Consider the following 24746-nt stretch of genomic DNA (forward strand, 5'->3'; position numbering starts at 1 on the left):
AATTAATAAAAACTGTATTTATTTCTTCCTTTTAGCTATACGAATAGAATTAGTTATAAAATATATTCATCTAGAATGTCAAAGTATTGGTGCTAGAAAGCTAGATTATCGTCAAAAGCGTTAATCCGCTACTACCGGATCGCGAGATATCTTGTCAAAAGCGTTATTCAGCCAGTATTGAGTCGCGAGATATCTCGTCCAAGGTAACGAAAGGGTTAAGAAAGGCTTTGAGAGGAAGTGTAGAAAAAGTAATGAAAAAAGAATTCCAAGATGTTTAAAGCGATTCAAATCCCTAAAGTATTTAAGCATATTCTTCTATTGATTTAAAAACATCGTAAATCTATCTAACAATGAAGAGTTGCAGTGGGTATTATAGTTTAACGGAGTTCTTGTTGAATTGTTTCATTGATTTAGAAATATCGTAATGACTACTTAACAACGAAGGGCTTTGGTAGATATTGTGTTTTTAGGGCCTTGATCAAATCGTAGCACAAGAGATGGAGGATTCGTTACACTAGCTACCGAGTTGCATACCACAAGGCTAATGCAAATTCGTCCACGTACGCTTGCAAGCAGAGCCGGAAACTGCGATCAAGGCCTGGGGATGAGCCAACTGGGTCGCTTGATGTTTCGCTCCGAGGAGCAGCTCCTCAAAGCTCAGCTCTCGCATTCTAGCTTTCATTTGAAATCTCCTCGCCGATTCCACTTGCTCTTATGCTCATTCATAAGGCGATCGATCAACCAATCGCGGTCTCGCGACCCTTCGATCGCCTCGATCGATCGCAATTTCCTTTCGCCGACTCCCTTTAAGCCGATATACCGCAAACAGCTTCTAACGTATCACGAGAACCTCCCTTTCCGTCAAAGATGTACGGATTTCTCTCCTACGTAATTCCCCATCGCCATTAAAAACTACATGTCTACAGATCTGACCTAATGTAAAAAATAAAATAGTTCTTGATATTATTTTTCAGATTGCAGAATTTAATTTTTATTTATTTTTCCACCAAATGTGACTTCGAAAATAATATCTACAATTCCGAGTGTTAAAGGGATCCCACTACATCTGGGTGATCGGCAATGGAATGTCATTATTAAATGGACATTTTTGTGGCTGCCCAACGTGATTTCTCAGATGTGAATGTTTAATTACATTTGCGAATTGTTTAATTAAGTATTTCGGGGGATCGTTGCCGATCATTAAAGAAATAACTGTTAAGGAACGCGGTGATAAAGGAAAATACGCGGAGGGGAGTTAATGGTCCGAAAACTTTAAAGTACTTTCAGGGTAACTCCATTCGCGTTCCAACAATTCTAAACTACTTTTGACCTCGAAAGGAGTAACTGGAATACGTTTCCAAATACTTGAAAATACAAGTGTCCCTAGATATTTCTTCCAAGTGGATTCAATTTAACCAACTTCAATTGATAGAATTTCATCCTCACTGCTTACTTAATATTAATGTTAGAAATTTGGCGGTAGATTGTCTCGGATGTGTGCAAAAAGTTACGGAATGAATAAGTTACTTAATTTTTCCATCGTAGCTCATTTAGAGCATCAAAACTGTACCTTAAATCGATACAAATGCAATGGTAAGCGATAAACAACATATCAGTAAAATAATATGTATCTATCGGGGACACATAGCTACGAAATATATTATTTAACCCAATTCGGGTGTACACGTCGCTGCAAAATATATTATTCAAGCAAAAGGAGGCACAAAAGTTGCGAATCAGCACATTTCGCGGGTTTTCACGAAAAGTTGGCTGCGTAAATATAGGTGTTGACCACAGATATATGTACGCACACGTGGATGAGCACCGTGGCGAAAGTGATACCGGTATTTACAAGGGGTGAGTTCGATCTCGTTCTGAATGCTCTTCTTTGGGATTTCTCGGGGTATTTCTCAAGTGAGCAAAAGAAATAGAGCGCGACGGGCGGAAAGTCGCCGGCAAATAGCGAAAATACACGCGAGACGTTTCCGCTGTCGATACTCAATTTTGCGGAATTGGTTACGAAACGCCTCCGAATCCGCTCAATATCCACAAGTTGTTGACCTTCCTCGTCGCATTTCCTTGGGGTGTTTCCGTAATATTCCAGATTCATAGGGACCGTATTCGGGGCTGTATTCCGACACCCCTAGGGAACCCCGATAGCTGGTTGTTAAGGTTCGGCCAGCTCAGCAATTCGGTCATGGTCGACCTCCTGGATACGGATTCCGCATCCCGCAGGAACCCCCTTCTTCCCTTCATTGCCAATCGTTTAGGGCCCTTGGAAAATCCTACAAATTTATCGTCACGTCCTCCTGTGTCATCCATTTTACCAGGACGAGCTGAAAATTCCCGCGATTCGCCGTAAAGTTCGACTCACGTTATCCTACATTTACCGGTTCACGTGCCAGGGTCGATGGGATGAACAAAAATTGCAATACGCTTTTCAGTGGTACTGCTCATCCTATCTTTATCGCCGACAATTTAAACAGTGCCATTGAAACACGTGTTACAATTACAATACCGCGTAAGGTTCGGCCAGCTCATCAATTCGGTCATGGTAGACCTCCTGGATAGGGATTCCGCATCCCGCAGGAACCCCCTTCCTCCCTTCATTGCCAATCGTTTAGGGGCCTTGGAAAATCCTACAAATTTATCGTCACGTCCTCCTGTGTCATCCATTTTACCAGGACGAGCTGAAAATTCCCGCGATTCGCCGTAAAGTTCGACTCACGTTATCCTACATTTACCGGTTCACGTGCCAGGGTCGATGGGATGAACAAAAATTGCAATACGCTTTTCAGTGGTACTGCTCATCCTATCTTTATCGCCGACAATTTAAACAGTACCAATGAAACGCGTGTTACAATTACAGTACCACGTACCCCCACTCACCGTATCATTTCGGATACGGTAAATCGTCCTTTATCCTTGTACGTTCGTAAAGTATTCATGAATTCTATTAAACGGATTTTTGGCGATCGTGTATCTGAGGAATTTTAAATTAATTGCTGAGCTGATTACTGCTTCTTTTAAGACGGTGCGTATTAATTTACGTAAATGTACTTTTAGTGTGCCGTTTTTAAAATGACCGAAAGTCAAATTAAGTAGCGGAGAAACTGATAAAAGTTCACCGCGGTCAGCAATTCCGCCATGATCAATCTTCTGGGGGCAGCCTCCTGCGGAAACGGCAAACCACCTTTTTGGCTTTGGCCGGTAAGGTTTGGGGGTTAGGAAATCCTGAGGATTTATGGTACCATCCGGGCCATTTATTTCACCGAGGCTAATTAGACATTTTCACAAGCAACGGAGAATGTTCTAGATTCTCGCTAGAGGGGTATTTAGGAATACTTCTTAAATCCACCCCACGAAATTCATATTCTTTGTTATAAACTGTGTCATTAACGATACCGTTGTATGTCCTAACAGTAATGGCACGTAATATCGCATTTTATAATAATGTAGTAACAAAAAGTTAAACTTCATTGACGTAATCTTAGCTGTAAAGCCCGAGCTTAATCGACAATTTGATCATGTTCGATCTCTTAAAGGTGACGGCTTCTGCAGGAACCGTAAACCACCTTCGCTTATATTGCCGCTAGTTTATCTATCGTTTAACAGGCAGGAAAACGACAGGAATTGCCGCTTAAAGTTTATGTTATACCTGAGAACTTTATCACCTGCCTATTCTGGACTTGAACTATCTGAAGACGATAATAAGCCGACTGATCGGCCAATACCGTTTACACTTAGAAACTCCTTTATATACTAAAGCGAAATAAAATTAAATACCAATGATACTCTAATATCATTCGATAACGGAGCATTTGCGTTCATACCAAAACCTGAATTTCGGAGGAAGTACACTGCTCTCTATTCTAGGGAAATGATTCTTAGAAGTAACGAAACACAATATGATCGAGCTTGTTTTTACAAATTTTAAATCATTGCGGTGTAAGTCATTGAAAGGGTATCATTTTCATTATGATCAAAGTTAATAGTAATTCCATGCAGATTATTTTGTACAATTAAATATTTCTTATTTGTACAGGTACGTTGAACAACGGCGGTATTCATCATCAGGAAGGGACATGACCATCGTTTTGGTGCGCTCTTCTGATAGTCCAACGGATGAAGAATATATGGACGTTTCATATTATTTTCACGATGGTAAGGATGAAAAAGGTCCGTCCATGAATTCAACACCTCCGTTGATACATATTTATCCAAAGGTGTCGTATATTTCGGAAACACAAACACACGTTTTGTATCAATCACCATGAACTTGACATGCAAACGTCAGTCCGTAATTTCCTCTCGACTTCCATTTGTCATCGTCGATTTTTCAATTCTACTGATGGGCACGACTTCGCTCTGACAATAAATTTACATATCCAGCAGGAAATCCGATTCAAGAATGAACTTTGATAAGAGACCTATTTCGATTACCAAAAAAAATTCTAAAGGACAGTTAATAGCACACAAAAATATTATATCGTTCTGAAAAATTAATCCGTTTGAGTTTATGTATAAACAACAAATACGGTGATTTATCTTAAGTGTAGAATTCAATTTAATTCGGTGTAACTCGAATGTAGATCGAATACCCTTGTTAATTGCTCTTGCAGATTTGGGTAATTTGTCAATGAACGTAATAGGTTACGTAAGATCATGGGACAAAGCGTGTAATTTAACTTAACGACTAATCCACGGCTATGTCTTGGCTCAGCAGTTCTGTCTTCAGAGCATTGCCGAGTTCTCTGTTTGCCACGAATTAATGCTAACTAATTGCCCCTAGCCGGCTTTGACGTTATCGATATCAAAGCTCAGGACATGGATGCCTGTTCGGTAATCCTGAGAATTACTCACAGGTTAGATGTCTCCATACCGAACTATGTCGTTCAGACAATGTCGGGAATATCTTGCTCTGAAACGTCGAGTGAAAAAAAGAGTATCATTACATTATTCAAAGTATTCCTGAAAAATCTTAAATTTATTTCTTTAAATGACGAAAAAAATAATTGAAAATAAATGAAGGTGATCGACTGATTATTTCAAGCGACGCCTAGGTGCTAAAGAAGCTATTAATATCTAATCTAAGTAAGGAAAAAGAGTTTCCAATTACAGCTGAGATTTTATAATTTTTTATTCATTTTAATACCGCAAATTATCGGAAGTAATCGAGGCATGTATGTTCCTGAAATTTGTTAGGCAGAATTGAAATTCATGTATTCTATTACAATCTCAGCCGATTCTAAAACTGAAAGTATTAAAGACATACATATATCTGACTTGTCCTCTCGATATATTGAAATGTCACGTCTGTAACAATAGCAAGTCTGCGTAGCCTGTGTGACACCTGAACACTCACGAGAGCTTTTCAAATAACAAGCTCCTCGTGCACGTAACGTGAAAGGAAATTCAAGAAGGAACGAAGGTTTTCTTTTCAAGGAAAGAAACCAAAAAGGAAACGGAACGTTTCGTAGAGATAAAATTGCCTTGCCAGCGTAAAATACAAAGTCAACCAGTAATTTCCAAATTGAAATTCCTTGTCAAGGAAGAACAACATGTAGAGGACTAAAGGCCTCAGTGTTTCGCGATTATTACAAATATTTCATGTCTGAAAATGATAATACTTAAAAATTTAAATAGAAGTATAAAGACAAAAACATAAAAATTATCGTCAAAAGTCTTCCTAATCATGCCTGGCAATTATAGTTACTAATTTTTAATCAAATCTAAGTAAATAATGATTTCCAACCGTATCCTGTTTCATGTCAATGAAAAAAGATAAAACGAACAGAATAAAATACTTAACCCAACTCTGCTTTCCAAACAAGTGCCTTATTGATATTATAAAACTGTACTCGAATGCAAATTCAATAAAAAGTGAATAAATTAACATCACCTCTTAGATACACCTGTGAGAAAAAAGACTTACAAGTGAGAAAAATGATTTACAAGTTATTCATTCCTTTGGAAGGTTCCTTTGAAGCTGTGGTCCTCCGAGTCCTCTGAGTCGCAAGAGGCGATCATTTTTTTTGTCATTCACCCTCCTGGGTCTCAAAGTAACGCCGGGCGATTAACAGCTCGGCTTTAGAGAGCCCTCGGGTCTTTCTTCAAAGTTTGACGCCTTCTTCGTATTGGATTTTCAGAACGTGAAGGAGGCACTCAACAACCAGCAAGTGTCTGTGACGTAGAGTATTTTGGATTGAGCTCACCGGAGGAAGGTTCGGTACTTCACCCCGAGCCTTACAGGCTCTTTGTTTTGGAAGGTCCTGTAAAGTGCAAGCAATACTTTATACCAGCACCTAATCAGTCGGTTATCATCACGGTAAATCCCTCACAATCCCCTCTTAAGTCGTTAGGTAAATCAAGAAGTACTCTCCTAAAAACGGTTTCATAAATTCTCAAAAGCATCTGTTTATTATAAAATACATCTCCTATCTTATCTTAAGTCTCGGCAACTTACAAAATTATGGTATTAACCATTAACGTCACCCTCGGTTTGTTTTTGTTTTTTTCTATACCTTCTGAAAGTATCATGAAAAGAATACGAATGCCTTATTACGAGAACCTCTTGAACTACATAGATCTTTGACGAGGTCGAGAAGGAGTCATCCGAGATTGCTCTATTTTAGGTGGAGAACAGTACAAAACAAACTCCAGGCAGTCCGTGTGATACATGGTGCGGTGACAGCGGATGTCAATGTAACAGCAAAAAGTCCCTGGACGACATGGACCACCTTCTGCTGGTCTCGGAGACTGGTGCCGTCGTCACGTGCCTTTGCGGAAACTATCAGGTGAGATTTTCATTTTCGAGGATTCCATTTATTTCGGGTTCCATTCTCGAGGAGACGTCTCTTGATTCGAGACCTTCCACAGGAGTGGCAGCCTGTTGGCATAAGGAGTTGGACCCCGGTCTACATCGAGTGGTCCAGATCGTCGGAGACTGGCCTCAGCTTTAAGGCCGCCTACAAATTCGTGAGAGACTCCTATTGCGGTGTGCACAATATTACAAGACCCGAAGGCGAGGTCAACGGTGGAGACCTTGCCAGTCATGACCTCAAATTGAACCAGTATTATCAACAAAAATGCACCTGGGTCTTGTACTCCCACACGGATCGACAGCTGACCATCCAGGTGGAGTCCGGACAAAATCGTGAGTTCCTCTTCAAATTCGCCAACCTACGGAAATATATCTAAAATAATGACTGTCCAATATTTTTATACCATTCACCAGCGGATAAGCTGTGGATTTAAATCCAATATTAAATTCTCTAGAATTAAATGCGCGTTAAAATCAATATAGGTATGTTGGATTAATAATACATATAAAATGTTCGGTGATAGCGTACACCTTGACACGGCCTTACAAAAAGACTGGGCAAATTATCAATGATTGTACCAACTGTCGTAATCACGATTTTTGTGAAGGAAGAGCATTATTGAAGGTTCAAGAATACCGTCGAACTTGGATTTGTTCGACTCCATCGGTCACTGTTGCATCTGCTTTAAACTTTGATCTAACAAAAACTAACGGGAGATAACATTTGTATAAATCAAGTAGATTTCGCTATCGGACGGAAGCTCCAACTTAACTTTCGCAGCGGATAAGAAAGGAGCCGTCTTATCGACAAATGAATAGAGGAAACGCAACGTAGATAATCCTCGATTCTTAGGCAAAAAACCGGAGAGTGACGCTGATGACGAAGCCATCGATTCCCTTTGGGAAATAAATTCGTCATCGAGAGCATGAAAAAGCAGCGCAGTGATACTAACGACAGCTCGTTTGATAAGTCGGGAAATAAATTCGTCCAATTGTTAACCGCGGGTATTCGCAAAACTGTGAAACCGTTCATTATCTCGTGAAATGCATCCCAAAAATTCGCGCGCAGCCTCAGACATCCAATTAAGAGCCGACTCATCTAATTAATTAACGACGGCATAAAAGTTCATCAAAAATAAGGAACGTTATGATTTTTTATTTTACCATTGTCGACAACCCTGCCGCGTGTTGGTTATGCCGTAGAACATTGGATATACCCGGCACATTCCGTATCTCTTTTTCCTGCAGAGGCTCGAAATAATTATTTTGAATTTTACCATAAAAATCCAAGTGCTTTCAATTTTAATACTAAATACGATAAATGATATATTTTGAAGACTAGTAAATACTACAGACGAGCAATTTTGATATCAAGGTGAGGTATTAGTTGGAATTTCAACTAAAATATTTGGGCATACTACATAATAATTTTACAAATTAAATGAACATTCCTTTTAAACGGAACATTACTGCTTAGAACTTCAGTCCCTAATGCATTACGCAATCGAACTTTCAAATCAACGAAGGATGGGAATATTTAGCCGCGACTTTTTCTTGTTTCCAATACGTGAAACATGATTAAGGGGAAAATTGCCGCGAAAAATCGTCAGAAGAAAGATGAAAAATTCTCGCAGTTCTCCAGCGAGAAAGTATATTAAAGCCATTTCCTGTTCCGGAGCCCCCGCGAAGCTTCGCTCGGAGTTCCGGCCAACCGGAAGGAGGTCGAAAAGTGGAAAGAAAAGAAGCACAGCCGGATTCGAAGATGGGATCGAAGCGCGACTTCAGCTATTCTTCTTCAAATAAATCTAATGGTCTCTTTAATCACCTGGCCCGTTTCCATTCGACTCGTCTATTTGTCGGATTTCCTTTAGGCTGACATGAAATCACGCGACCACGTTTTCACCTCCGGACTTGCAAAGAAATCCGCTTCAACGACCACCTTTTCCAAATATTCTTAACCTTTTCAAACGTGAATTATTGATTATTGATCAAAGAAATCAGCATACATATGCATAACACATTCTGCAAATTATTCATGAACTTATAACGCCCGCTAAGCTATATCTCTCCATACATTTTTCATTATTTTTTTTTTTAGGAAGTAAAAAAGTATTATTCCACTGTTACACGCGTTGTATAACGACGCTTTGTTAGAATAACGTTTTCCGCTGTTCCTCGCACATCTTCCCTGCAAAAAAATACGAAAAATATCGTCAAAGGACTCTCTAAACTGACTTTAAACAATGTGAATTTTGTGCAGGGCCCTGTACAGCTTGGAATTTAACGATTCACGAATACATTAAGGACAACGGCACTGTTGGTCCAAGACTGCACACCTTCTGCTCTAGGGATCAACACAAAACGTTTACTTTACCCTGGAAGATGAATACTGCAGTAGTAAGGTGAATTTCTAATATTATCGTGTCTCACGACATTAAAGAATTATTCATTCATGATAAACAGTTTGCTTGGAAATGGTACTTTTTGCACAAATAAAGTGCAAATCCGACTGAGCGTCAACTTGAAATATTTCCTTACTACCCGTTGAACACTTGCCATGTATTCATATAAATATGACCATTAAAATTGACCGTGTAGTATGAAATATACACGACTTATTTAAACATTTTCCAATTTTCCTTTTACGAGTGAATTGCGAGATATTAACTGGAAAACCTCTGTTGGAATATTGAAAGAGACGAATGGCTTTCGACAAATTAAAAAAGGTGCATCTACACGTACATACCCATTGTCTATGTATTTTCCATGGTAAAATCGTGACAAAATTAGACAACCATTGAATAAACGTGTCAGTCACTGTCCATGAAAGTATTACTGACAAGATTTTTAATTACAGTGTGCTCAAGAGTTGCATTCATAAAACGGAATTCTGTACATTTGACTTGAAAATACATGGAAAAAAGTTACAATTCGGTATAGTTCGAGTGCCATTTTTAAATTCTTATATTTTTATTCAAACGAGCCAAGCAAACGAAGAAGACATATACATAACTGATGTACATTTGGAAGATTTAATATTTTCCTATTTCCATATACAAAACTGATGTACATTTGGAAGATTTAATATTTTCTTTTAACGATCCTTAGGTTGCACGCGTTAAGCAGAACGGCACCGCAATACACGATAAGATGGAAAAGCGACTCCGTTACGGCAAATACCCGGAAAAGTGGGCCTTCTCCCGCACCGAACCAAATAGCAGGATCTTCAAATAGGAATATGGCTGACAAAATGCTCCTCCACTGTACCCTGACGATTATCCTCGCCTTTTTCATAGCCCGTTGAATGTCCTCACGGGGAATCCTGCGTGTCCGCACTTGGAGCCAAGCAAGAGCCCAAAAGAGGCAACCGATAAATGTTGAAACTAGGTAAGCCAAGTTCTGACAAAACACCGCCACGTTTCAATAACTCCGAAGAGAAGATTACGGAAGAACGATAAGGGCGGAATATGTAAATTAACTATTTCCCCGTAGATGCAGGTTTCTCCCTTTCGTAATGCTGCTTATACTTTTCGAGTAACTCCTCCACCCTTAAACGCTTCGCGAAGTTTACACCGGAACATCCACGAGAATATTATTTCTATGGAAATTGTACCTTTTCTAGTTTACGGTTATTTGGAAAACTTTAAATAATATGTTGAAGGATTTTGAGAGCGGCGAGGTTAGTTTCATTTCTGACGGTTCTCAAGTATTATAGATCGACAAAAGTACTGTCCGTCGACAGCCATGTTGTACATATTATACATATAGAGCTATTTCACGGAAGGACGTAGTTAAATACTACGGAAATCCTTCATGCCCTCTCGTAATCCCTCACGTAACATGCATCGGTAAACAGTAAAAAAAAACAACAACTTAGTGGAGTGTACATAAAAGCAGTAGGTTAGTAGGGTTTGTACAGAATACACTGGACGATCGTTCGAAGAACTTAAGGAATTATTGTAAAGCAATTAGTTCTAATATCGTAGAATTCTAAGTCGACCTTAAGAGGAAATTAAGGAAAATGTATTTTAACGAACGAGCTTCGCGTGTCCATGACACTTCTCGATTTACTGTTATAAGGATCTCTAGAATCGTTCAGGATATCTCTGGATAAGGACCCACGTGATTCCTTTTCGTTAGAAAATTCTATGACGCATGAAGTCGTAAAACATAAATTTCAAGATTCGATTCTTAACCTATTTTCATTTATAAATCTCCTTCGACACCTTTTCGTGGAATTCAATATTCGTTATTAGCAAATGATTCCTATTTTCTATATTAGGAGTTATCCCGAACAGTTCCAATCATTGAGAATCAATGATTATTCATTCTTTATTAAATTGCGGAGAAAGGAAGGAAACTAGGCACTAAATATTTAATGTACGTAACTGTTGTAAATCAGTGCGAGGTTACATGGAAGATGTTGGTTGATCGACTGAAAGGGAAAGAAAGAGATCAAGAAGGTTTACACGGGAAAGTATGTATGACTCGGTGATGAATTTTATAAAATGAAGTAACGTTCATTGTTTGTCGCCAACCACTTGTGAACTTAAACGAGAAAAAAGAAGATTAGGGATATGTATCGCGAAATGTTTAGTTTTTCATTTAAAAAATTGTATTTGTTATTCCCCGCTCGTAAGGTCCGTAAACAAAAGATTGCTTTATTGCTCAAACCTCATTTACATCATTATTATATTTTAACACTTTTTTTCTTTCACCTTAGTCGATGATTTACGAGGAAGAACGAAACATTAAAAATTCCTATATTGACAAACCATTCTATTTCGAAAACAACGGAACTCCTGCAATAGTTCAAATCGATCGAACGATCGAAGCATCGTTAATCATACTTCTTTTATCACGGACGTGATTGCAGCAGGTGCAATGAACGGGAGCGCACCACACCATTGCTGCAAAGGACCGTTCGCTAAATAATATTTAATAGATGACATATCAGCCACGTCGTTCAGCCCTTGCAGTATTCATTCCGAGTACCAATGAGTATTACGGGGGAATATTAATTTGATTTAATATCGGCAAGAACTATCATTGATAGTATCGCGTCACTGAAATTGATCATTTTCGTCATTAAATTCAAAGCAGTTGAAAATCAGTGAAACAGAAGTACACACGGCGGGATTTAATTGGTCATTATGAAAATATGTGGCGTATAAATAATCATCTATAATATCGGTTAATCAACCCACCGATAATTGCTCTGTCTATTATGTAGTCAATTATTAAAGTGATTAAATCAACGAATTCTATCCTACTGTTCGTTCCACGTTATTTATATATTAATGTACGTACATACGGCGCACTGATAATTATTTTAATACCGATTTATTCCTACGCAAGACTGTGGCGTCCTTTGATTTCCTGTACGTAAATCCGATCTATTAGAATAGGAACTTGATATTTTAATTTTGGGGTCAATTAATTCTTCTCTCTAATCGATCGATCGATTTGAACTGGATTCCTGGATGAGGAAATTGTTGGAAACGGTTCGTTATTCTGGAAATGACTTATCCCGTTAAATTTTCATCACGTAGATACATAGAGATAGACACTCAGGAAAAATGACACCATTCGAGTGTTCGTCTCCCGACCTCATCAGAACAAGGATGAAAGTCTATCGGTTAAAATTAAAGAAACCGAACGAATAAAGTAAAGCTCTCACATCGAGCCAATTATCGGTCGAAACGAGCTGGCCTATCTGAAAGGTTGATTTGCCGCGTCTCTAAAAAAAGAATCTTTAATAGTAATTTATCATTAATTAGTTCATTGCACCATATTTTTTCGTCAAATGTAAGACAGCCAGCACAAGGTGTTCATACACTTAATCTTACGGTATGACCCTTTTTTTACATTCTACATTCTACATTTTTTACATTTTACATTTCTACATTCAGAATTATTATTTAAGAAATATATTAACAACATATGTTAGTGCGCACTTAATTTCGCAAAGTTTATTGAAATGATACTTTGAAAAAATGAACTGGAGCGTTCTAAGTAAGTAATTTACCGATTGTCGATTATAGTGATCCTTTTATTTCGCTTAAAAAAAAATGCATCTTTATTAAACGTGTCGCAAAATATTAAATTAAATGTATTTATATCGAGAGCGACGACTGAGCAACCTTCCCGATAAGCCCCTCAAGGCGTCTCACCTCCGGATGGATAACTACATGTTACATGTACTAGTCGTGTATATCTAAGTCACAATAAATAGTCAATTGTTTCATATAAAATATAAATAAACTACAAAATAAACACTATCATAGTCTTACTCACCCGTGGACCGAGTCTACCGGGAGACTCGATGATCCAAGAAATAAAGCTCTTGTCATCAGGGTGTGGACAATTTTCTCAAGTTCCTTGTTTCGAGGATAAATCCTAAATTATTATATTACCGAATAAAATAAGTATACCCAGGTATACTTACCTTTTTCTTTTTTTTTTTTTAACTCATGTATGAGTAGGGAGAAGAATTTCTGCACTCTGGTAACTCCGACTAGAGATACCTTTTCTAATGTACGTTTAGATCGGTTCAAAGCATGTTCTGCATTCGAACCCCACTAATTAGATGTAGAATTTAATTGATTGAAAGGTTGAAATTTATATACAACGAATATTGAACCCATTTAAACGTATCTTTAAATAGAGATGGTCAATAAGGAGCTTAGGAGAAATGAAGGAAACTGAAAATGATGTCTCGGAATGAGTGAGAATAGGCAAGATCGATATTTTCAAATCTACCGAGATTTATTTAATTAAGCTTTATCGATCCATTTCAAGTGGAGCTACAAATTCGAGGAAGGGGCATCGCTGAGCCGACAATCCAGTGATTTTCTTTCGACAAACTGTATCATCTAACTTTAAATAAGTTCAATTAAACGAAGGGAATATAAATGAATGCACTGTGATATATTTCCTTTCACGGCAAAAATGAAGAGCCTCGTTAAAAATACATTGAAACATGTATGTCAACATGGCTGTTGCTCCTTTACTAAATTCGTCCGACCATCGACAGTCTCTTTCGTAGCTCCCTAATTTCCGGTTTGATTTCACGATAACGTAAGGGCAAACCCACGTGCTCTGTGACGCAATGTAAAAAGACCCTGCATAAGCACAAAGACACCGAAGGATGCACTTTTTTCACTAGACAAGCCGTACAAATAAATTCCAAGGAAATACCATTTTTCAAGGAGGAAGACACATTATTAATTCTACGATGGAAATGAACTACCTACGTTTTGGGGATTTCATTGCGACAAGTCTGACCTTCGTCGAGGAAGATTTCTGAACGACGAACATTGCGATGCTAAATTAGGCATCTTTTGGCGAACAATTAGCATAGACTCCAAAGTGTACCACACGCATGGTGCACGTGGCATCGACTATCGTTTGGTACAAGATTCGGTATGTTTTGGTAGGTCATGCAAATCGTAATGAAAGATGCTTTTTGACATGTCGGAAATAAGCCTAAAATACGTAGGGTCCAACCTCATCCGTCAAAGTTAAAAGCTTGTCGATTCTTTTGACGTTTAAGTTCCTAATGACTAACGAGTGTCGAACTCGATCCTCCAACGAAGCCACACGATGCATCAAGCTCTAATGACTTATCATAAATGCTTTGAAGGTTTAATTTACTTCTGCGTTCACCACAGGGCTGTTAATTTTAAGATGACAGAACCTCCGATTGTTATATATTATATACGTGTTTTCATGATGATTTTGAATAAAGAAAATGACAAGACTCGTCAAGGATAGCAATTGCATGAGCCTAGATCCTTAGCGACAATTGATTACGAGTACTCTAATGTATAAGATGAAAATAGAATTAATCAGTTGAGAATATCACATTTTTAGACAGACCGCCATTCCTTCCCGATGGATTGAAGGCACGTGGTGACGATGGAATAAAATCGATATATAAAAACAAACGTGATTTATTTAAACACAATAGTTTGTCTCCTAATAATAAAAAGGGAAAGAGAGAACATGGTCTCCTTAACGCACGACATACGTTACACTGTTTCATAGATAACTAACAAGTCTATGTAAAGATTCGAAGTGATCGTTCATATATATAACAGATTTGGCACAGAGAGAGTTGATATTCGAATTTCCTCTAAGATCATGAAAGGTGAGGCATGCGTGATATGTATTTTAAACGTTACATCATTAAACGTACGACATACGACTACTCGAACATTTTATTTACAATATTCAACATATCACGTCGCAATGTTTTCCCCCGATCTCGAAATCAATAAGATTCCAAAACGCGCTACTTCCCCGTCTCTCGGTTTACGAATTAAAAGACAACACTAAAAAGATCATAGATCATGAGATGTGTCATGAGATATTCAAAAGGTCTCGGACATTTCCCTTGCAGGTGGTACACTTGACAATTGGCATAACGTGACGAACGAAAGGAAATATGTGTACATAACTATATGACGGTAACATTCGTGTATACGACTACAAAAATTACACAACAACGTTTCTTTGAATCGCTTTACAGCTTTTATACTCCCTTTCTACTCGTTAGACGCGCTCGATAATAATTCCTGTTACTTTTAATTGATCCCTAACAGTCATTATACTTGCTAGATCCGAGTCAGACGAAAAGTTATTGGTCGTGGATAAAACGATATAAAATCGTATATAACAATTTTTGAGTGCGGTGCACAAGATATACAAACGACCACCCAACGACGTATCGATAGATTCCCTAATATTTCTCGAATCGGGCTTGAAAAGATGCCGTTAACAAAAATAGAAGACGAAACGTTCCCCCGATATTTCAGGTCTAAAAAAACCGAACGTTTGGTGCAGCTTTCTCTAAAACACGTATAAAAGAAACTACCGAAGTATCTCGTTACGTAACTTTCGATAGAACGCGTGACAGCATTTAATGTCTAATTTTAAGTAACTTTCGTCTAGATTAGAACTGTCAGGACCCGAATGCCAAGAGTCGCGAACATCGGATGCCTCTTGGCGAATTAATTCGCGGGAGCTTTGGCGCGGATAATGGCACATTGAAATGTCAGCATCCCAGTCCTAGCTACGTTACTCTCTGCTTACGAACTACTGTACTTGAACTTTCACATATCGGAGATTGCACATTTACTGCGTAAAGACTGAAACATCATACGTATAGAGCGATGACACCGAGCGTATTTGCAAAAGATGCAACGTTTCAAAAATATCTATACTCTGCCTCGCGAACGACGCACGGATTTAATCGTTCCTACGGACTAATAACGTCCCGTTGTCACGTGGGAAAATATTGGGACACTGATTTCCAGGGCAACGTAAGTCCGTTCAGTGCATGTACCAGCAAGAAGTAGTTTGCGACTAACCGAGTACGCCGAATTGCCAATGGTGCCGAATACGTTTCGTTACACCGTATGATCCACACCTCCAGCTACTAGGAACAAAACCGTACAGATGCCTCTGCTCGACTATCTACTACCCGACGCGTCTTTAAATGCTTCTTGAGAACACACGCGGGATTATTAAATATCACCTTCGAGTATCAGACAGAGGTTCGTCGACGAGAAACGGAAACTAACGGTCGATTTATGTCGGCATGTTCTGAAGGTACGCTGACGCTGAATTCAGGAGACCTAATCGCTGCTTTTGCTTCCTCTGCTCGGTCATCTAAATTTGAACAAAAAAAAATAGAGGGAAAATCGTACATAGTATGCCGATTTTACAGTAAAAGATAAAATACACTCACCTGATCACGAAGTTCGGTGAGCTGTTGGGAGAGACACTTGACCAGCTGTTGAGTAGTTTCGAGTTGAGATTGCAAACTTCGAAGCTCCACTTGCTCGCCTTCCCCTTCATCCGCGGCTAGAGACTTAGCCCTCAACCTCGGGAACCACTCCAGATTGCGATCCTGTGAAAGTACATAGAGCTTAAAGAAATAAGTATCGCTGCGGTTTTCCAAGCTCTATGGACTATTACCTTGACCATGGCGTAGACGTAAGATTCGGGGCCAGTAAATTCGGTAGGGTCCTTCACCTTGACTAGGACTATGAAGTAGAGGTAATGCCACATGTTGTGCTCATGCTTCGTGTGCTCCTCGAAAGAGACTATCTTGTTGTCGAATGCTGACCTATTCAACCCTGCACGAATTTAAAGAAAACATAAGGACATGATTTTAAGAACGTAGTTAATACTTTAAAGACGTCGAGAAATGTGCTCCATACCGCAGATAAAGCAGGTATTCTTCAGGATCAATTCTTTCTGTTGCTTCTCCGATCTGAGATCAGCAAACGTGTCGATGATGACACCAAAAATGAGATTCAGAACAATAATGATGACTATGAAGAAGAATAGTAAATCGTAAACTACTCTAGCAACGAATAATGGCTCCTGAAAAAAAGGAAACAGGGTAAGTGTTCAAATAAATTGCTCGTGTAAAAAGAAAATCTTGATGTTACTATAATTCAAGGAAACTTACGGTACTAGAAGGTGCTCTTAGGATATCGCCAATTCCACCGCCATTTCGCAAACCTTGGTTCAAAGTGGTCACGATGCACATAACCAACGAGTCGCAAGAACGTTCCTTCAATTCCCCACCAATCGTAACAACTTCTGCTTCCCGAACTTTTCCTTGGTGTACTATAAAAAGTAAAATCAATTATTTCGACTTTATTGTGAATGCTATTAGTGTACAAGAGAGAAAATAATGAACGATAAAGAGAAGTCAGAAAAACAACGGAATAATAAGGATAAATAAGATTCCAAGTAATGTCTGCACTGACTTTCGCGGGCGTATCGAGACAGAGTTTCGGTTGCTTTGCAGCTCTCACTGTCTTTGGAACTACATGTTCCTACTTTATCCGGAATCGCAGCTGTGGAAAAACATACAAGTCTTGTACTATTTTTAATGAATTGCCTACTTCAAAGTACTCTGGAAATGATTCAATGCATAAATGTACGAAATTACGGAACGTCGAAATAGATTAAATTCGACACTCACGAATGAATTCTTCGTCCACGGTGACCAGGAAATCGTCTTTAAAGAACATGAAGCCAATAATCGAGAACATGTACACCAGTATCATTGCGAGCACGGCCGTTAGAATGATAGACCGGCCATTTCTTGTCACCGAGCGGATAACGTTAAGTAATGTTTCCTCGCGATATACTACGTCGAACAACTGCAAATAAACATCTTCATTTCTTAAAAGTCTCTTTACAGAAGCCAGATCGAAAAAAAAAGAATATCTGCAAAAATACTTACCAGTACCGAGTAAAAGAATGGGTGCATGCACATCCCAAGGACACAAAAGATCAGGTACGAGAGGTGGTACAGTAGTTCAACGTTTGTCACAATTTGCTCGATACTCTTCGTTAAAGTGCCTTGATTTCCTATTATACTTATGAGATGCACTACTTTCAGGACAACCTACGAGTGTAAAAAAATAATGTGTAGATTCACTCTAAAATCGCATGATATCGCAAGACGATCGTACTTACGGTCACGAATCCTAGCAACCACAAAGTCGGTTCAGGACCTACTGAGAATATTAATCGCAATATCGTGGATGCAACTAAAGTACGTATGCCGGACTCTCTAGGCAACGTAATCACGATTGCGGCCGAAGAAAGCATCACCGTCCAAATCAGAGCAGACAAATGTGAACCGAGGTCTAAATTCAACAGAAAGTTATCCAATATTATGTTTGTATCACATTTCAAGAGGAAACAGTATAAAAAAAAATTATTAACTGAAGATTTCATGTTCTGAGAACTCACTAGGCACGGAATCCATAAATGGGTAAAAGAAAGCCACTATGACATTGATGAGAACGGCGCAATTGAACAATATATTGCTCCATAAAGACATGTAACTGCTCATCCAGAAAAGCATTGGTTGTCCTGAAATCCATTTTCAGAAAATGATTTCATTGATCAATACAAGTGTGCTTTTTGCTCTTTAGAATGTACTTACCTCTGAGCTTCTTCTGCCATTTCATCTCATTAAACATGTCCTCCGTACGCTCGAAAAAATCGGACACCTTTGATCCTTGGTCATCGCGTTCTGCGGTGTTGAGCACTTTAATTTTCGTATCCCTTGTTATTAATTCACATATCTCTGGTATGGGAAAGACTATTTGCTCCAGAGTCCTATCATGCCTCACAATCTGAATAACATATCAATAAACAAATGAGGAAAATTGAGGGAAAAATGAGATTAAAAAAACCGTAAAATGAAAAATCTAATTTCACCTCAATTTGTGCGGTGTGCGATGCATAGTATTGCAACGCCTTGTTAATCTTTGGATCAGCATTATTTTGCTCAGATGGCTTCAACATCACAGATAATTCTTTGTTGTGCTGAGCAAGTTGGTGGCACAAAATGTAGATATTGTGGCCCACCTGAGAAGAGTAAAAATGCACAATTTACTCAGCTTTTTAACATCTATACTTTGCAAACAAACATGATCTGCACATTATAGTGATAATACTCACTTCTTTTGGCGAGACGCCATCATCACCATCGGTGGAAGAATCATCGGCATCAGTTTCGTCCTCCAAAGATTCCTGATGGAATGCTCTACAAGCCACGTCGACCAATTGTTTAGGATTCATGTTGTACATAATCCTTTCTGCATTCTCACTGTCACCTCTACTCTCCATAATAGCTAACAATAATTTACTAGCATTGTTTTTCAGCTCCAAAACCAAATCCATTCTCGTCTTTCCTAATGGATTAATATCGTTGAGGATCAGTGCTGTTATTATGTCCAAACCGTTCGACTCATGAGTGGCGATGCAGTTCTGATTATCATGACACGGTCCTTGACAGTACTCTGTCAAAGTCTCCAATGTCTGATTTATCAGAGCAACATTATATTCATTTATGTACAATCCAAGAAGTCCCAGACCACCTGTCGTGGAGCCACAAATGCAATCCAAAAACATTAAAGTCTCCGATACCAAGTTAAAGTTCGTCTTATTGTTCTGATTTCTAAGGAAATTCTAAAACAATAAGGAGATGATGAGTTTCACGGAAGTTCTGTAAAGTAATTCAGAAAATTCCTCATGTACAACCCACCTGCAGTTCCCGATTATGATTTTCACAAAGCAACTGCAAGAATCGCAGGATTGGTTGCATTACCAAGACCTTGACATTAAGTTGAGATTCATCCCTATCAACACTACCCGAGCCTCCACTGCGATGTCTTTCTAATTTCTCTGCTATCATGTCTTCCAGCGCAGATCCAAGTATCGCACTGTTAGTAACATCTTCTCCAGAAGACAAGTTACGAACGCTTGCAAAAGCTTGAACAGTCGATGTCGCAGCTTGATTCAATTCTTCTCGCAGTTCCTCCGTTAAAACGATTCCATTTGGCTTCACTAACAAATCAAAACGCAAGATAATTACAAGATAATTACACATGTGACAGACATCAAACCTACACCTAACCAATTAGTTATTAGGTAAAAATTAATTAAACTTTTCTGAACACACCTGACGACCGTTTTTTCGACAATTTATCTATTTCTTTGTTCTGTTCCTTGTCTTCGTGAGCTTTAGCCGCGATGTCCGAAGTATTCACTGTAACCGTTGATTTAATTTCTTGTTGAGAATCCTTCATCTTGTCATAAAAAACCTGAGCGAAAACACAGAATTAATAACGTCTTAATTGTACGAATCGTTAATTCACTGCCTACCTTGAAAAAAGACTGACTGAAATCGCCACGCATAAGCTTGTTATACATGCTGTTTTGTATAATAGGGTTTCCACCTTCTAAAAGGGCGATTCCTAACTCGACTGCTTCGACAAAAATACTTGGTGAGTGTATGCTCTTGATGACCAATTCAACTACTAAATCCGATGCTCCTTCTCGATCCAGATGACTCTGAACTTCATGTAATGTTCGTCCAGCTCGGCTCAGCATTTTTGCTGCAAAAACATATTTTTATCACTTTTAAGAGCACGTTTAAACATATTCTTATACCGTTATAATGTAACAGTAATATACCGATAGACGTAAAATTGCCAATTTTTTATTACCAGCATAGTTTATACGAAAAATATATTTTACAGATTGTCCAAGGATCAGTGACGTAAACAATACTCAACAATAAAAGCGATTATACAAATGCTCAAGTGTTACAATGAAGATTGTCAATTCCATTTTTATATAAATTGCTGGGAAGAAAAGAAACGCAATTCAAAACCATTCGGAGTAGTTTAAAATATTCATTAAGTTTGCCCTACCACCCGGTCCATGAATAACTGCTGTAATACAAGATGGACCTATTTCAACGTTTTCTGGCTTCTGCATGAAAGATTTACCGAAGTACCTCATAAGAAGATTGGTTCTTAATGCGTCACCCTGTAAAAAAGAATCAATAATAATTTGTGCATAATCAATGTGGAGGCTCTTGGTAAATTGCAATGTACCAATACATTATATGTAAGTGAGAGACGTATGTTAAAAAGGTGAGAATAATCTGTGCCTGATACACATAGATATTTGAAATAAAGTGTAAAGAAATGTTAAAACTGCTTATTTACATTTGGTGGAATTGCAGCTTCGTATATTATTTGAATCGGGGATGAATTCGAGGGGACTAATGCACATGTTTACAAGGACCTAGGGCAGAAAATATCGTCAGGGGTATTTACATGAACAAGTATAGAAGCATGTAAAAAAGGGTAAAATTGGAAATGATCTTCAAACGGCTTAGTATATTTACAGAGAAAATGCACAAACTGGATGTCAATTGATCGTGTGCATATTGTAGTAGTATATGTTGCACAAAATGTGTAATAAAGGAGCTGTTTTATGATGCATGGAAAATAGTAGATTTTCAATAATAAAATTGAATACCAAATCGATTGCAGTGTAAATGAATTATTTCCTATTATTTAGTAAATATTAGGAAATTAATTTACTCATAGAGTAGCCTTTATTGCGAATAACGTATGATATCCCGATAAAAATGTATTAGTACATTTTGTATACTTAAACGTATATACACAATATGTACATATTTTTTATATTGCGGGATACATATCCCTCCTTTGATATGTGCATAATGATGCAACCAGCTGCCATGGGTTTTAAAAATGTTAACTATAACGTGAATCAATATGAACATTTTCGAGGAATAGTAATCAACGAGAGTATTTCTCACGTTTAAACAAACGTTCACACTTTTGACTAAAACCATCATGATTTCAACCTTTTCCTTATTACTTCAACCACCGTAGATTACTATTACCTCCAATGTCTCATGATTCAATCAGGAATTCTCATTACAAAATACCTGCGTAAACGTACTTAGCATACAACACTTAATCGTAGCATAAATATTCGTAAAAGTATCGTAGGAAATGATGAAATAATTACGTTATACCAAAGTATTTAATAAAATTACTTTAGCATAGTGACACAAACATGGAAAATGAATTTAAATGGAAACGTGCATGACTCAATCACGCTCATGCAAATTTGTCTATAAAGCTGGGAGCACCGTTACTACAATGTTTAATAAGCACCTCCTATACGTGTTTTACGACGTACTTTGGCATATGACGTCAAGATCAAATACAAAAAATTCAAAGTAAATTAAAAAAAAAATCTGCCGTTCTCATAAATCGTCCAAACAACATAAACCACCATCATAGTACATCATTTGTATAAAATTTCACTCGAGTTTAGAAACGAAATCTTAAAAGGAACATGTATATACAGATCTTCAGCTACGTTGTTAATGCAAATTAGAAATTATACAGACACGTCATGTTTTATTAAGGTGCCTCTGAGAGTTGTCGTTTCTGTTTGAATAAATCCTCTGATGTGAGTTCCTTTTTTCAACGAGTTCCCAAAATATCGGGACAACTCGAATTGTCTAACTCGGTGCGTCCGTTCATGTCTACAGCGAACCGATTCTAGGTGTTTTATTTTTTACCCGCTGTTGTTGAGTCATCGGCTGACACTCTGTTTGATTTTCTTCGGTTTCTCCCGTCGCGGTACGCGACTCCTCCTGCCCTGTTTCCGCCTGCTCCGAGTTTTCCTCAACTTCCTTAAGCAGCATGAAAACACCTTTACCTACAGATCTATTCTACCAAAGCTACTCACCCACGCACCATGTGCGTCTCTAGCGATAAAGCTCGACAAGTAATTCGTATCACGTAGAAATTTAGCAAGCCTAAAGATCTAATTGCGAACCGACTATAGTGCGTTCCAAGTAACAGGGCATCCGTTTAAAAGACGTGATAAAGAATTTAAAATTGAAGGAAAAATTCAATGTAGAAGAATCCAACCGAAATGTCGATATTTCGCGTGAAGAGAAACCGAATGGGCATTACTTTAACCGAATGTCCCGTTTCAGCGATGTCGTGAGATTCTGTATTTCTGCATGACTTGTGACTCGTGTACCTAGACAATCGTGCACCTTAATAGCAAGGACGACTAACCTTTTCTCCGTATTCCGGATCAATGGCCATCATCTCTCGAAGAGTTCTTAGCACTTTGACGCACAGTTTCTCTTCCTTTTCTTCGAGGAGCTTTTCGGTGTGTTTTATCAACCTGAAACGGTATATGTAACGGTCAGCGTGTAAATTTTCTAGATACAATTTTTTATAATAGCTATCTGGCCGCACAAGAATAATTAATACCGTAATTCTCTACCAAAGAAGAGAAGATATACAAGTACCAACCGATGAATAAAGCCACCGTTTTCGCATCTCTTTCTGGCTTCCGTAGCTGCCGGGAAGAGCAATTCTGGTCGATAAAGGATATCGACCAGTAGTGATAATTCTGACTGTACCAATGGCTTTAATTGTTCTTCCAGCAAGGACACTATGTCCTGCAACCCTTCGATAATACTGCGATCCAGCCTCATCAGCTGTTTCAAATAATATAGTTACTCGATAAGTTGAAGTAATATCATTCATTAGACGTATGAATTTGAATTTTCTTAAAATAAACGTCTCGTTTGCATTACCTGACTTTGGGTGCGCTCCACCTTCGGCTGTTTCGCAGCCTGAAGCCATTTCGTTGTTTGCCTGCTGAGCATGGCAGCTTTGTTAAACATTGCTGTTACTTGGCTCTCTAAATCCGTGGGAATCGCTATTCCTCTGCCCTTTGCTAGAATGAAATATCAAACCAGAGACTGTAAAATAATTTATTAAACGACTAATCCATTAAACGCCCCCGTCATGTTTATACAACAGTTACATGTAATCCTACAACTTAATGTAATTAATTTACATGGCTATTTCACAAATGCAATAAACGCGTTTACTGGAGAATTCGTTAAAAAAGAAAAAAATGGAAAGTGATATAAATTGTATACGAACCTACGTCCGATAACGTTCTTATGCAATTTTCCACGTTGAAACGTTGTCCGGCATTAAGCCACGGACATTCGGAGACTTTAAATCCCGCGTGCAGTAGTTGAACGAAAATTGGCTGCCGAGTCTGTTCCAAAAAAAAAACAAGAAATTAATTATTTATTATGTATTAAAAAGAGATCGTAAAAACTCATCCCATGAACTACAAAAAAATACAACTACTGAAAGAACTCGTTATTTACTTACACGAAATAGATTTTCACAGAGAGAGCATGAAAATATCATAAACCATGTTACGATTATTAAACTTTAGTAACAAAAAACAGAGTATGTAAAGAAGTCACCGTCCTTTATAAGAACTATAGATTTCTTAGCATTTAAGTCAATGACCGGATCGACATTTAATTACGCTAATCATCACATATTAAACCAAGTTTCTGTTATTAAAACTATGTAGGATATTTATAACATCGCGACGTGGTATATATAGAAAGCATGTCGACAAATTTCAATTGCATTTCCCCATAACGCAATATATGTATTTTTTTAAGTTTCGGGAATTTTATAATTACTAGATC

The 24746-nt window shown here is 38.1% G+C and overlaps 2 protein-coding genes across 6 annotated transcripts in view; one reads left to right on the forward strand and one right to left on the reverse strand.

Moving 5' to 3' along the window:
- The window catches only part of LOC105698411, a 29785-nt gene extending 16676 nt beyond the window's left edge, over window positions 1–13109 (forward strand). The window contains exons 7-12 of the mRNA XM_023434937.1: window positions 4046–4164; window positions 6150–6328; window positions 6636–6797; window positions 6880–7156; window positions 9084–9225; window positions 9932–13109. Of these exons, the coding sequence (XP_023290705.1) occupies window positions 4046–4164; window positions 6150–6328; window positions 6636–6797; window positions 6880–7156; window positions 9084–9225; window positions 9932–10127 (1075 nt within the window). The 3' untranslated portion in view covers window positions 10128–13109. The remainder of the gene's footprint in view (window positions 1–4045; window positions 4165–6149; window positions 6329–6635; window positions 6798–6879; window positions 7157–9083; window positions 9226–9931) is intronic.
- A 1651-nt stretch (window positions 13110–14760) lies between these two features.
- The window catches only part of LOC105698366 (inositol 1,4,5-trisphosphate receptor), a 37036-nt gene continuing 27050 nt past the window's right edge, over window positions 14761–24746 (reverse strand). For 3 of the 5 annotated variants that reach the window (XM_012422554.2, XM_012422556.2, XM_012422553.2), the window contains exons 24-44: window positions 24175–24295; window positions 23820–23962; window positions 23533–23720; window positions 23290–23401; window positions 21082–21199; window positions 20531–20763; window positions 20328–20469; window positions 19911–20212; window positions 19325–19834; window positions 19082–19231; window positions 18804–18996; window positions 18608–18730; window positions 18329–18501; window positions 18093–18257; window positions 17829–18009; window positions 17611–17700; window positions 17307–17467; window positions 17053–17218; window positions 16808–16968; window positions 16578–16739; window positions 14761–16498 (exon numbers count right to left, since the gene is read on the reverse strand). In XM_012422554.2, the coding sequence (XP_012277977.1) occupies window positions 16418–16498; window positions 16578–16739; window positions 16808–16968; window positions 17053–17218; window positions 17307–17467; window positions 17611–17700; window positions 17829–18009; window positions 18093–18257; window positions 18329–18501; window positions 18608–18730; window positions 18804–18996; window positions 19082–19231; window positions 19325–19834; window positions 19911–20212; window positions 20328–20469; window positions 20531–20763; window positions 21082–21199; window positions 23290–23401; window positions 23533–23720; window positions 23820–23962; window positions 24175–24295 (3675 nt within the window). In that variant the 3' untranslated portion in view covers window positions 14761–16417. The remainder of the gene's footprint in view (window positions 16499–16577; window positions 16740–16807; window positions 16969–17052; window positions 17219–17306; window positions 17468–17610; window positions 17701–17828; window positions 18010–18092; window positions 18258–18328; window positions 18502–18607; window positions 18731–18803; window positions 18997–19081; window positions 19232–19324; window positions 19835–19910; window positions 20213–20327; window positions 20470–20530; window positions 20764–21081; window positions 21200–23289; window positions 23402–23532; window positions 23721–23819; window positions 23963–24174; window positions 24296–24746) is intronic. The other 2 variants (XM_012422555.2, XM_023434934.1) reach the window with 2 other exon arrangements.

This window comes from Orussus abietinus, unplaced genomic scaffold (genome assembly GCF_000612105.2).
Source record: "Orussus abietinus isolate OABI.00-Male unplaced genomic scaffold, Oabi_2.0 scaffold70, whole genome shotgun sequence".
NCBI classification, from domain to species: Eukaryota; Metazoa; Arthropoda; class Insecta; order Hymenoptera; family Orussidae; genus Orussus; species Orussus abietinus.